At 32.2% G+C, this 15,309-nt stretch overlaps 1 protein-coding gene across 8 annotated transcripts in view; it reads right to left on the bottom strand.

Moving 5' to 3' along the window:
* Positions 1-15,309, bottom strand: part of LOC127065764 (solute carrier family 12 member 4) — a 128,447-nt gene that overhangs the window by 58,388 nt on the left and 54,750 nt on the right. For 7 of the 8 annotated variants that reach the window (XM_050998565.1, XM_050998575.1, XM_050998566.1 and 4 more), the window contains one exon: positions 11,695-11,751. In XM_050998565.1, the coding sequence (XP_050854522.1) occupies positions 11,695-11,751 (57 nt within the window). Of the gene's footprint in view, positions 1-1,601; positions 2,099-11,694; positions 11,752-15,309 lie in introns of those variants that run through there. The other variant, XM_050998576.1, reaches the window with a different exon arrangement.

Raw genomic sequence — 15,309 nt, 5'->3', positions numbered from 1 at the left:
GAGAAGAATAATAACGAGAAATGTAATCAAAGGCAAACTGATTTTTTAACGAGCTACTACTGTACTATACAGTCACTCCTTGCACGTACGTAATGAATAAATTTTCCTTGCTAATGAGGAATGACTTGCTTTTTCTTTCTTTCAATAAAATGAAAAGAATTCAAATAAGAACTATATCACGATAAACACGTTGCGCTCGAATAAGATTTCGAATTCAATTGATCATTTAATATTACTTTGAAATATATCCAAATGATTTCGTCATTCTCGAATAAATTTTATACTCTTGCGAAAGAAGAGAAAAAGAAGAAAGAAAATACACTTACAACGTATCTTTCAAATAACAAAAATTAATTCTGTTCGAGTGACGAAGAGAACGAATTTATTCTTTAAAAAAAAAAAAAAAAAAAAAAAGAAATGAATTAAAAATTCGTCGTATCGTTCGAAATATTTTTACAACGCGAAAGGCGAAAGGAAATCTTGAAGGATGAGAAATAAAAAGAAAAATAAAAAATAAATAAATACCGTTCCAACTATAAAATAAAAATTAAATCCAACGTTGTTCAAAGCTTCGAGGATGTTCAAGAAAAGATAATCGCGAAAAACGAGAGCAACAAGTTAGTCAAACGAATTTCTACGAATGTAAATGGATTCTGTGCGTTCGAGCATACGACGGAAGACTGAAAGAAAGCCAAAAAATAACAGAAAAAAAAGAGAAAAGAGAGAGAGAGAGAGAGAGGTGTTAATACCGGTATCAAGAATGATTGTCTGGTAGAAAATATCCTACGGATTTATAACTTTCCATCGTCGACGTGATCGTTCGTCAATATCTACGCGTTCATTCGTACCCATTTTATTCGTATAAATGTGCGATATCGAACATTCGAGGTTTACATATACCTACATGTCACTATAGTTATATACATATATACCTCTGTATGTGTCATGGGTGTGCGTATAGATGTATACGTGTGACGTGTAACACATGGTAAAAATGTATAAGTACATGGTTTATTTGATGACGGCTTACAAAGTGCATGTATGTGTGTGTGTGTGTGTTAGCGTGTGTATGTGTTTACGTGTGTACGGATGCATGAACGTGCAGCTTTGTTTGTAAAATTCTATGTTTTAATTACGAGGCCTCGAATGAACGAGCAAGAGAGAGACAGAGAGAGAAACAGAGAGAAATAGACAGAGAGAAAGAGAGAGAGAGAGAGAGAGAAGGGAAAGAGAAAGAAAGAGAGAGCAAATTAATAGCTAAAGAGTCGTCGTTTGAACGAATGTTTTCTTTAAACGAAAGAAAGGAGGTCTTCGAACGATACAAATAATTATTCTTGACGGAGCAACAGGTAATCAACGAGACGAAATAAAGTTCGTGGCCGAGAGGGTTCGATCGAAAATCGATTACCCTCCCACACGGTTTCTATAAACGATATCAATTATTGAGACTTACAGGACAGTTATATTCGTAATTAACGGAACGGCCAAAACGTACGTGGAGGTGGGAATGATTTTGGACGTGAACGATTTGCCACAAATCGATAGTCGATTACCGTTCTCTCTTTCTAATTCTCTTCTCTCTATCTCTTTTTCTCTCTTACTCTTTCAAATATGGTTCTTCGTGCGATACGCGTCGAAACGTCAGTGTATCAGCAATTTCCTGCGTCGAGCTTTCTTCGATAATAGTAATAGTGTAATAGTAATAGCAGTATAAATAGTGATAGTATAATTAATACTACTAATAACAAAGTCCACGATGGTCAAATAAAAAAATATAAATTCCAAGTAAATAATACAACAAATATCATCACAGTATCACTACGAAGTTCGAACTAATAAGAAAAGAACATGTTTCGTCTTATTGCCGAAACGCTAAACGACTGTGCCCAATTATGAGATTTTAAGTATCCTTAAGAAGTATTTCGGCGAGAGATAATGAAGAAAGGAATTTATCAAATGTCGATAACGATAAGATAGGAAGGATTACTTCGATCTATTACGAGATAACGTGAACGTATACGTTGACGACGACAATAACGAAAAGACACGTTTCTATTTCTTTTCTTTTTTTCTTTTTCCTTTTTTTTATGATTATTATTTTCTTTCTCTTCTTTTCCTTTATTCTTCCTTTCTTTTATCGTATCAACAAAAAGAAAGGAAGGAAAAAAGGTCTTCGAAACAACACAGCTAGGCAAGATGAATAAAAAAGGAAATAATAAAAAAAGAAAAGAAAAGAAAACTTTCACAGATAAGTACATCCATTTACACCATCTTTACTTACAACAACTTTACTTACACAACAACAACAACAACAACAACAACACGCACACCACTAAACCAATCACGTCCGACAAGTAATATTTCCGTTTTTCTTTTCTCGAAGATCCTTTACAATGTTCTTCCCTTTTTATTTATTCCTTTCCTTTACTTTCTTCACACGAACAACATGGGATCAAGAAAGCGAACGTGATATATGAACGAACGAATAATAGAAAGAAAAATATCAGTGATATTTTTCTAGAGAAGAATAATAAATACTGACCGTGTAACACACAACAGAGAGAGAGGCAGAGAAAGAGAAAGAGAGGCAGACAGAGAAAGACAGAGTTTACGCCTTTTGTCCGGGGTCTCGGGACTTCGACGCCCCACTCACCTGGTATCCGCGTAGGGTGCGCACCTACTACTACCCACCGGGTAGCTACCCACCCAAGCTAACTGCCACCCTCAACCCGCAACCCTCAACCCTCAACCTCCAACTCCAACTCCCAATCCCCAACTCCAACTCCTACCCCTAGCGCTAGTCTCTCTCTCTCTTTCTCTCTCTACCTACCTATCTATCTATCTATCTATCTATCTATCTATATATATGTATATATGTATATGTATGTATGTATATATATATATATATATATATATATATATATATATATATATATATATAGAGGAACGATGCGCTAACGGCACGTTACGAAAACCGTGTCCATCTATCGACCATCTCTCTACGCGTGCTCTTACTCGAACGCTCCAATATACATACATACATACATACATACATATGTACGATATGCATGTAGTTACGTACGTATGTATGTACCTATGTATGTATGTATGTATGTATGTATATACATCTCGTACAACCCTTGACTCAACCTATCAAACCCTTTTCAATGGCTCGGATTTTCGATCTTCCACTTATACTATCTATCTATTGTAATACTATTTACTAAGGGCTCTTCTTACGACTATTAATCTTTGTCATTTGCTTTTTTTTCGTTTCTCCTTCTTTTTCTTTTTCTTTTATTTCATTAGTTTTATTATTATTTTTTTTTTTTTCTTTTCAAATCGATGTAATGAATCATTATTTATTAACGTTGATATCTAGCGACGTGCGTTAGTAGTTTTTAATATGTCGAGTATTTATTTTATTTCGATTTTTTTTTTTTTTTTGAACAAAAAAGAGAGATCAAATAGGAGAGATTTTATCGTCGTCGATTATGCAGCGAATGTTAATTTTGAAATATCAATTAACTCGAATTTATTTGAATATGATCGATCTATTCGAATCGAAATATTCGATTAAAAATATATTCGCTGTTTTATCGATCAGATAATTGATTTTTTTTTTTTTTTTTTTTTACTTTAAATATCATTTTTTCTAGATTTATTATTCGTATGATCGATAATAAATCTTATGACAAAATCGATAAGAAACATCTATAAGAAATTGTATCTAAAAGGAAAATTACTTTTTTCTTTCTTCTTTTTCTTCCTTTTATTTACACGACAAATGTTACGAATCTAATTTTTTATTAGATTTATTATTCGTAAGATTTAAATCAATTAATTTTTAAATAACAATAATCCGTGCTAAAAAGCCAAAGTCAGATTTAAATGTACGAAATAATAAATTTTTATTTAAATCCGTCAGACGTATCGTTAATTGAAACGTTTTCAAATTTATTGTATAAATTTATTTTGTTTCCTTCGATAATTAAATAGCTTTTCTGCTTTTCTTTTTCTTTTCTTTCGTTACTTTATTAAATCGCATTAATATTAAAAGGAAATGAATGTATGATCCTTAACAGTGAAACATTGAAAATATAATATAATAACAGCATGAAACAATATTTGAATGAGCATATGATGTAAACACGTTATTACATGGTATATATATATATATATAACAAGCATCACCTACATACCATCGAAGACAAAGGAAGAACCTCTAATGCATTTTCCCAACAGAGTACAAATAGGACATGCTAACTTTATCCATTACAACCTATTTAATACAAATTCTACGAGACTATATACATATCTATATACATATATACATACATAGATGCATATATATATATATATATAGACGAATACATACACACGTACGTAGACATGCAACGTAGCAATTTCCATTGAAAACCATATCTTCAATCGAGTTGTCCTATAAACTAAATAGAAATATAAAATAAGAAATGAAATATCGAGTTTAGAAAAAGAAATCAGCGTCAAAACTATCGATGCTATTATGACTTTATTGTTATTGTTGTTACAAATGATATTATTGACTTTAAAGAAAAAAAAGATAAATAAATAACGTAGCTTCGGAAAAAATGGAATAAATTTATTGAAAAAGTTATAATAAATCGTGTATGAATATTCGATAATGCGTACACTGTGGATTATTCGATCTCAACGATTTTAGATATGAACAAACATGTACAGAAATAAACAAAGAGAGAAAGATACACGCACACATACATACACATATGCACGTGTACACATACGTATCAAGAAAAGTCCCTAATGATCCGAGTTGTTGGACTGACCTTAAAAACATTCAACCAAAAAGAAAGAAGAGAAAAAAAAATAAAAGGAAGGAGATAAAATGAGAGGGAGAAAAAGAGAGAAAGAGAAAGAAAAAGAGATATGGATTAACAAGGATCGTAGTAGTATTCTATGCACGTATTACAGAGACAGTTCGAAAGATGTCTCCCGTCTACGTTGATTGCAACGAAAGGATTTCTTTTCGTTCTACGACGATGCTCGCCATTTCCACGTTTGTGCTTTGTGCATGTAAATCGAGCCAAATGAAACGTTCCGAGAAAATTGTGTACGTCACTAATGAATCAAACCGCACACGATGAACACGCATATAAGAGAAAGAGAGAGAGAGAGAGAGAGAGAGAGAGAGAGAGAGAGAGAGAGAGAAGACGATGAATGAAAGCTGGCATCATGCCGTGTTATTCTCGCACGCAAATAATATATATACAATTTCAATTGAATTCTGAGAATGTATAATAAAATATATATGTATATATGTATGCATATATATTTATGCATATACATATAAAATATCCTTCTTTGAATCGGAAGAGAAATTTTTTCGTTTAGGAAAAAAACCGAGACACGTTTGATATTACTCGCATAAATTATTATTTAACTTAGATAGGAGTATTCGATTGAATTTTAGCCTAATTCCTTTATTTGTCGCTTTATCTGGTAACCTCGGTGATGTCCGATAAGAGTCACTGATTCATTCAACGTCGCTTAGAGGGGTTTACTATGATAATTAAAGCAGATAAAAAACAATTAGTAAAGCTTTCTCTCTCTCTCTCTCTCTCTCTCTCTCTCTCTCTTTCTCTCTCTTTTTATTTTATTGATAATATTTATATAGAGATAATCGTTCTAGATTTTGATATTTATACACACAGACACATATATATATATATATATGTACAATATTATTTGTATGTATAAATAGAAAATGAGAGAAAGAGAGAGAGAGAGAACTTGTTCATTCACATACAGAGTAATCTGATAACTTAATTCATTTATCTTTAAAATTATCTTAAATCTACACTATTAAAGTTATTCATTTATCTGTAAAAAATTTGTTTCTATCAGCTATACGTACGTATGTACGTATAAGCATATGTATAAATATATAAGTATATATAGATGTGTGTGTAAATTAATAGAAAGAAATAAATCTTATCTCATATCTATTTGACTCCAAAAGTACTTAATTTTTACTGCCCTTTAATGCTTTCTTTCGGATTACTTTAAGTAAGTTGAAAAAGTTCTTGAAACGGACATAAAAAAATATAAAACTCTTAGCTACTTATCGTGTATGTTTTTCTCTAGCAATTGTATGAAAGCCATATCGTTAAAACAAATGGGACGATAAGACATTATGATAAACTCTGTACAAAGTATATGACGAACATAAAACTGAATATATACTTACTTACATGTCTGCACTTATTTTCGAGCGGTTATAAAAAAAGGAAAAAAAAATTGTTACCGTCGACTAATCGTAACGTTCTAAGTACTTACGTAAATACTCGTTATTTATTTTTAAAAGGGAAGAAAAATGAAAGAAGAAAAAAGAAAAAAATACAAAATATAACCCATGCAAGTGATTGATGTGGCGACACTAAACGATATAGTTTAAAAAATACAAAAAAAAAAAGATAAATAAATAAAGACAAAAAAGAAGATAAAAAATATTAAATTTCGAGTAGAAAAGAATCGATACATATACATATACATACAACATACATACATATATATATATATATATATATATATATATATAAATACATATATAAATATGCGTGTTAGATAAAAATTAAACATCGCGTTTAAGTACTCGGATCGTCTAATCTAACGATTGACTTCAATCTTAGCTAAATACGTCGCTCGTATTAATCCAACACGTAGCGACTCGCGACGACATTTTCCTAACGTCCAGCTAGCGTAATTTGATTTTTATCGAGATAAAAAAAAAAAAAAAAAAAAGACAGAAAAAGAAGGAGAGAAAAAAGAAGAAAAAAAAAAAGGAAAAAGAAAAAGAGCGTCACGTTGTTATAACGTGATAATATGATAAGTAAGAGACACGGTAATAAGAGTAATAGAAATAACGGTGAGACATTTTCATCGAAGGAAGGGTGTCACGAGAAAGAGGATGAAGAGGTAAGAGAGAGAAAGGGGTAGTTAGGTTGAGGTAGGGGTTGAGGGTGGTAGTTGGGGGGTTAGCTTTGAAGGGTTAGAGGCTCGAGGCCATGAGTATCTAAAAGGAAGGAAGGTGCCAGCGGCCGTGGGTGGGTTATCGCATGCCGGGCACCAGTTAACAATCGAGGCCTCTGCATTTATGAATAAGGTTGCAGAGAGAGAAAGAGAGAGAGAGAGAGAGAGAGAGAGAGAAGCCGAAGGTAAGGTCACAGACAATGAACCTCGTTCCAGTTCAGGGCTGAGCTCTCGCGTTGGTCGGTCGGTCGGTTGCCGGCTAGTAGTCTTCTTTCACTACACCGACCCGTATGAAAAAAACGAATAGAGAAGGAGAGAAAGAGAGAGAGAGAGAGAGAGAGAGAGAGAGAGAGAGAGAAAAATTATATCGGATAATCAACGAACGGCATCTTTCAATTTTCCATTCTTCCGTAAATTACGTCGTTGTGTCCTTTCTTTTTAAAGCGAAGGAAAAGAAAAGATCGTATTGATATTTCCCTTAAATACGACCAACTCATTTTTATAGATCGGATGTAAAGTATATTTTTTTTTCTTTTTTTTTTTTATACGTATAGAACCTAATTTTATTATATATCTAGATATATTTGGGATTTTTAAAATGGCACAAATTATATATATATATATATATATATATATATATATATATATGTATGTATGTATGTATAAAAAAGAAATGAAATAAGATAGGATACATAATATGTGACTTTAAAAATAGAATTGTGTTATAGAGAGTTACCTGAAAAACTAAATAAAGATAAAAAGAAATACAAAATAATGATTTAATTCTACATATATATATATATATATATATATATATATATATATATATATCACTTTTATCGAAACGATCATCGGAACTAACTCACCAAGGTCTAGGATAGAAATCGCGTGCAACCTTCTTACATGGTTGCTTGTATTCACTAAATAAACTCTCAGGCAATGAACTCCGGATGCAGCAGCCATTTTGAAGTACACGCGAGAACTCCGATCGATTAATATTTGAATTATCGCTTTCGCTTAGATCGTTTTCCATGAAGGAGGACTTGAGGGAACGTATTCCTTGTCTCGTAGGAGTTATAAATATGTATGTATGTGTGTAAATATAGTATATATACACACAAACATATATGTAAGGTATTTATATAGGATCTTCTGCACATAGAAGGAAGTCGTTCGCGTAATAGCAAACGATTATCGAAAGTAACCTTGACACCTGGCTCAAGTCGATAAGCCGAGCTCGCCTATCGTTTGATTTAGTACATATTAGGTATACCTAAAGCCGTACCACTACCATACAGTTCGATCGGAGTACATGAATTGCATTTACGGTTGCATTTATCTTTAGCGATTCTTCTTTAGAAAGGATCGAAACTCCTTTTTCGTTTTATTACTACATACATCTATTGTATACATATAAATAAATATATATATATATTATTATTATATAGATATATTATAGTATGATATATATTTTTTATTTACTTATTTACTCAGTTGTATTTTTGTATAGTTTATATATAGTTTAATGCATGCATAATATAATTACACTACAAGCTTCATATTAATTATTTTTATTTTTATTTTTATACGCGACAAATATATCTACGATTTTCTTTTTTCGTATATAAAAATGTAGATAATGTAAAAATTGTATACAAACAAATGTATGTGTAATAAAATATATTAAATTCAAACACACACACACACACACAAGATTTATTAAGGGATTTGTTTGAAATTTGAAATCTTGATTCGTATATCCTCGATAATGAAGTAATCACTTTTAATGCGATTATATCGAACGAAATAAATGAAAATTAAATTATAGGTATATTTCTTGCTTATTCAGGAATTTCTACAATTAGAATCAGTTCAATAGATTCTGTATGTTTTCTCGATTGTTAATCGACCAATCGGAGATTTGTCTTTTGTATTTGAATACACGAAAACCCTTGATGGCTTCGTAGGGTAGAGGAATTATCTGTCGAAATAATCGCGTTATATCAAATTAGCTTAATCAAGTTTCAAGGAGTGCGTTCGAGCGTAACACAAGTGCATAAAATTGATTGATGATCCATTATGAGTGGAACGAGAGAGAGAGAGAGAGAGAGAGAGAGAGAGAGAGAGAGAGAGAGAGAGAGAGAGAGAGAGAGAGAGAGAGAGAGAGAGAGAGAGAGAGAGAGATAGCAACACTTAATCATTTTCTAAATGTCTGATCGAACGCGATTTTATTTTAAGTTAAGATAATTTTTTCTTAATCAATATCATTAATTCCAACTCTATTTTGTGTTATGTTCATGTAATTCATTGACCAAAAGAAAGGAAACCTATTTTTCATAATTATTATACTTAACGAAATAATTTTCATTGCATATTTACATTATACAATTAATCAAACAAATATTTAGATAATTTTTTTTTTTCAATTGATTAAGTAGACAATAATTTTTTTAGGCTAAACGAAGTCCTTCGAATATCAAAATGAATATCCAAAAAATTGTGCTTCTTGTATTATGTTTAAAAAAAAAAAGAAAAAAAGAAGATTGTTAATGTAGTAATGATAAAAAAAAAATATATATATAAAAGATTTCGTGACACATTACTTTTTCCATATATACTCAACGAATTCAGAACCCTTTTTCTTTTTCTCTCTCTTTCTCTCTCTCTCTCTCTTTGCCTCTCTCTCTCCAAGTTCAATTTTAAAAAAGTTATTTAATTTTAAATAAGGTCCATAATGTGCGGAAGATCTTCGTGACTTTCAATATATCGAGGGATATCTCCGATGGCTCGATAGAACGAGTAAATCCATTTTATCGGCTCTCAACACACATACACCCTCTCTCATGCTCATCCATACACACACATACAAGCACATACATACATACATACATACATACATACATACATATACATAGATCTACGTTTGATGTAAGGGTGGTCACGTAAAACAACCAGAAAAAAGAAAAAAAAAAAAGAGAGAGAAAAGGTAAGGAAAAGAAAGAATGAGAGAGAAAGAGAAAACATGCTGCGATCAACAAAGTTCTCGAAGGACTTTAAAGTGAACTTAAACCAGGATCAAAGAGAAAATCGACGATCTTATCGGAAATCACGATAGTTATCGACAGTTACGAATGTTACGATTTTCCTTCTCTTCATCTCTCTCTCTCTCTCTCTCTCTCTCTCTTTCGAATATTCCTTACGATAAAATCGTAGTTTTGGTATGTTACGAAAATAACAAAAAAAAAAGAGAGAGAGAGAGAGAGAGAGAAAGAGAAGAAAGGATGAAAGAAAAATAAAAAAGACAGAACGAGAAAGAAATAGAAAAGAAAAAAGAAAAAAATGACCCAGCCACACGAATCGGCTACGTATAATCCTGCTTCCTGGTGGTGCTGCTGCTCTCCGAAAACTGGGTCGAGGAGTGGCAGAGCTTGGCGTTTCGTCCCTCTTCCCTCTCCCTACCTACCCTTCTCTCTTTCTCTCTTTCTCTCTCTCTCTCTCTCTCTCTCTCTACTTCTCTCGAATTTATTGCTCGCGGCCGAACAACAATCGGCGATTCGGGTCAGGCTCGACGTTAACCAAAAAATTCCCTTTTCCCTATTTCTATTATACTTCGCGTCACTACCACCTCTGGCAACACCACTACCACCACCATCATCATCATCACCAACACCCCTTCCGCGTCCCTGTTCTTTTTCCCCTTTTTTCCTCTTTTTCTTTTTCTTTTCCTTTTCTTTTTCTTTTTGTTTTCTGTTCTCTTTCACGAAGAAAAAAAAATTTCTTTGAACTTTCCATTCTCTTTTTTTTTTTTTACCATCTCCCGGGCGTCATTTAAATCCGTATTGTGTTATCGTTAAAAATACATGGGTATAAATGTTTAGAATCGAAGAAAAAATAAATCAATTTTTTGGATCGATATCGACCATATGTGTATATATATATACACTCAAACATATACTTATATATATATATGATCATGTGTGTGTGTGTATATATATATGTTTGTTAAAAATGCAACACAATTAGGAGCAGCAACCGAGTAAAAGGATTTAATATCGTAATATAGCCTAGCCCATTTTCCGCATCTTGGTTGACGCGGCAACGACAATGGCTCGCTCGTGATAATGAATCCCTCTGTTCTCTCATCGATCGTGTATTCTCTCTCTCTATCTCTCTCTCACTCTCTCCGTCTGTCCGTCTGTCTGTTCATCTGTATATATATATATATCTCTCTCTCTCTTTCTCTTCCTTCTTCTTCTATCTTTTTCTCATTCCGTGTGTTTCTCTTTCTGTCTCACAGCTCCGAGTTTCTTTTTAACTCGTTCCGACAATAAAGCCGAGAGGAAAGTTAGAAAGCGAGCGCAGATTCTCTCGGTGAACTTTTAGAACGAATGAGAAAGAAAAAGAAGACGAGATTAGATAGATAAAGAGAGATAGACAGAGATAGACAAAGAGAGAAAGAAAGATAGAGAGAACTTTTGATTCTTCGACTAGAAGGATAAAACAGTCACGCGGAAATATAGCCGTATGTATATACGTAGTTACATACGTACGTATACAAACGGAAGAACACATTGTAAATTCGATAAATCGGCAAGAGGTCGAAATAGAGTAGTACAAATAGCATCGCCGCGGGAATAGAGTTTTCCCTTATGCGAGATTACTCACAGGCATTGGTCGATATGGCGACAAGGCGTTCCACTTGGGTGCCATTCGGAGCTTGATCTGAAACAAAACGGACGTACATATGTTAATAATAACCAATGTATGTTGATGGTGATGGTTTGTGAAACTTTGAAAGAGTAAAGAAGGAAAAAGAATAAGAAAAAGGTAAGATATATCGTAAGAAATGGCACTGATAAAAATATCATCTCGATCTCGATTCGAAAAAAAAAAAATAATAACAATAATAATAACGAAGATTATATGTCCAACGTCTTTATTTTTTTTTTTAATTTTTTTTCAAAATCGATGTAATAAATATTGACACGCGCGAGTATACATTTAAGATCTGTGCATTGCAAATAAAATTGAGATAACTGTCAATGGGGTGAAATTAATACGACGACAATATTCTCGATTACGATTCTATTAGGAACAAAAAAAAAAAGAATATATCTCGTATAAATCTAGGATATATTTAAACGCGAATAAAATTGTGATAATGCCGGTATTATAAAGTTCTCATCGTTCTCGTTGTGAATATTTTATTTTATTTTATTTTATTTTATTTTATTTTATTTTTTTTGTTGTTACTAATGATACTCCAAACTCGAGTTCCAAGTATTCATTTATGTCCGATGCAATAGCAATGTATCTTGATCCCATTATAAACGGGCCATTCTTTTTTGTCTTCGACTAAACGAGCCCAGCTGGCGTTCGTGAATACACTTTTTCAAAGAAAATTGATAAAACGAGTACAATGAAAATGTCTCGACCTTTTAATTTAAGAAAAACGTAATAATGTATCAAATAAATACATACATACATATATATATATACACACACACACACACATCATCCATACATATACATATATATATGATAATAAACGCTTGTTGCTCATAAAATTACCATAATCCGAGTAAAAAATTCTTATCGTTCCTTTGTTATTACTTTTTATCAACAAACGAATTTAAACAGGAATTACAAATATAACATTATCATCCGGCAGTGAAAAATCTCGAAACCTCTATCTAGATCTTACGACACACAAACCTATCATATCTTTTTTTACCTTCAACCAATCGAACGCACAGCTGGCACTATAATACTATACATTTTCCACGATCCCCCCAAGAAAGAAAAAGAAAAAGAAAAACCAAAAAAAAAAGATGAAAATACATCCTAAAAAAATCTATCGATCATGGCGATATGATTCAAAACGAAAAGAAACGAAAAAAAAAAGAAATATCATCGTAAAAGCGTCAAATGAAAAATCTACATATTTGATTTACCATAATTCTTCGAAAATTATTATATTATTTTGTTCAACACGTAACTATTTGTTTCCATTTTCTTTTTCATCAGTACAGTACTTTTCATCAGACAGAAACAAGATCGAGCTTCTTTCATAACGATTTACCATAATTATCGGAGAACTGTTATAATTGTTTCTTTTTTCTTTTTTTTTTTCTAGACGCTCCTGTTTCCTTTTCTTTCTCTTCTTTTTTTTTGTCAGGGAAGATCAGGAAGGCCTTGAGGGGATAGCAGTTAAGTGTAGATCCAGATGAAACCGAACGGGTGGTGAAAGGGGTGGTTGGTGAGGGTGAACGGGGGTTGATAAAGGTTGAAAAGGGTGGCTGTTCTGGCGCTTGTGTGTGAAGTAGTGGGGGAAATGTAGGTGAGACGAGTATGAAGGCCTCTAGAAGAGAAGAGGCGAAGAGGTGCTGACGCGGACGTGTAGCCTAAGCTCCACCCCAAGCTCGATTGGGTCGATGAAACCCACCCTCCGATCGGGGATGGATGCGCGTCTCTCGACCCAACTTTAAATCGTTTCTCTTTCTCTTTCTTTTTCTTTCTCTTTTTTTTCGGTCTGTCTGTCTTTCTCTTTCTCTTTCTTTCTCTTTTTTTCTCGGTCTGTCTCTCTTTCTATATCTCTTTCTTTTTCTCTCTTTCTCTTTCTCCGTCTGTCTTTTTCTCTTGTCTCACCTAGCCAAGATACCTACTACAGTATTCCACGACATGACTTACAGAAACGCGACACGAATGCACGTCGAAATATTTTTTTGACAAGAAACACGTGATCCCGCACGCAAAACGCAAAAATCCGACTTCGTTTATACGGCCATTTCTTTTTTTATTTTTTTTTATCTTTTTATTTTCTTTCCTTCCTACTGGTTATTTTTTTATTTGGTTGGCGACCCAACCAAAGATTAGATTTATAAATTAAAAAAGAAAAAAAATATTCGAGATCAGTACGAAACTTTCTGTACATTTAAAGAATTTCTTACGTCGAGCGAAGAAATTTCTTTTCTTTTCTTTTTTTTTTTCTTTTGTATTCTTTTCTTGTTACTGTCGGGTTTTAATCTAGCAGAGTGAAAAATGTAATTCTCCCTTTTAATGTTTCTTTCTTTTTCTTTTTCTTCTTCTCTTTTTTCTTTTTTTCTTCGTCCTTTTCCTATCTTTCGAGTTTACCTATATATTCGATTTATCTCATGTAGATTTATATATATATATATATATATATATATATATATATTGTTGAATAATATTCATTAATTATTAATATATTATCAATATATTCCGTACAATATTTTGGTTTTTCGATCGTACGAAAAAATCGTACGTAAATTTATAAAAAGGAAAGAAAAAAAAAGAGAAAATAAGGTAAAGTAACAAATTTTCTATTTCCACTATAAATTATTTTCTTAGAAGAAATAATATATCAAAAGCGAAAACGATCAAATTGGTTGGAACATCTAGCATATTATCTGGAGTCTTATAAAATCATATCCAATCTGCATATCTCTATCATATATTTCCCAAGGAATCGAAGGAGTCTCCTCACACTCCGAAAACGACGATCAATACGGAAATGATATAGGTATATTTGATTTGCTGGTTTGTCTGCATGAAAAAGAAAAAAGAAAAAAGAAGAAGGAAAAAAAGGTCGATGAGTAAGATGAACTTTTGAAGGAAAAGAAAAAATGCATGTTCAAGGATACGAGTATGCACATTTTGCTTGCTTAAGAAATCATCATGCGTCCTGTGATCTTGTAAATCAAAGGACACTGTCGATGGATAGTATCTTTTAATTCAGTGCCTCTTGACGATGCTAGACGATAATTCAATACACGATCTTTCTTTAATTCATGACAAACAAACAAACAAACAAACGAACAAACAAATAAACAAATAAAAAGAAAGAGAAAGAGATAATAAATCAAAGCTAACCTTGCAATCTCGTTAAATAAAACAAAATAACAAACATATACATACATATCGTATGATTTCATAAACGTATTTACAAACGTATCTATGTATATGCAATAATTATTTAGTTACACAAATAATTATTTGAATCAATAATATTCAATTCCTCGTCGCAATACATTCGACGAATATCAATGATAAAATTTCATTTCCTCTATCGATATAATAATGCCAATTGGATAGTCTCTTATTTTCGACATTCGTATAAATATTTCATGTCGAATCAATAAGACATTTTTATTAACAAAACAACTACCTTACAAAAATGACATACTTCCCTGGCTTATTATAATTGCAAATTATAATACCAAAAATATTATAATTCCGTATTATAATTCCAAGAAAATA

The sequence above is a fragment of the Vespula vulgaris genome, chromosome 8, assembly GCF_905475345.1.
Source record: "Vespula vulgaris chromosome 8, iyVesVulg1.1, whole genome shotgun sequence".
Lineage (NCBI taxonomy): Eukaryota > Metazoa > Arthropoda > Insecta > Hymenoptera > Vespidae > Vespula > Vespula vulgaris.
This window is presented reverse-complemented; position numbering and strand designations above follow the sequence as displayed.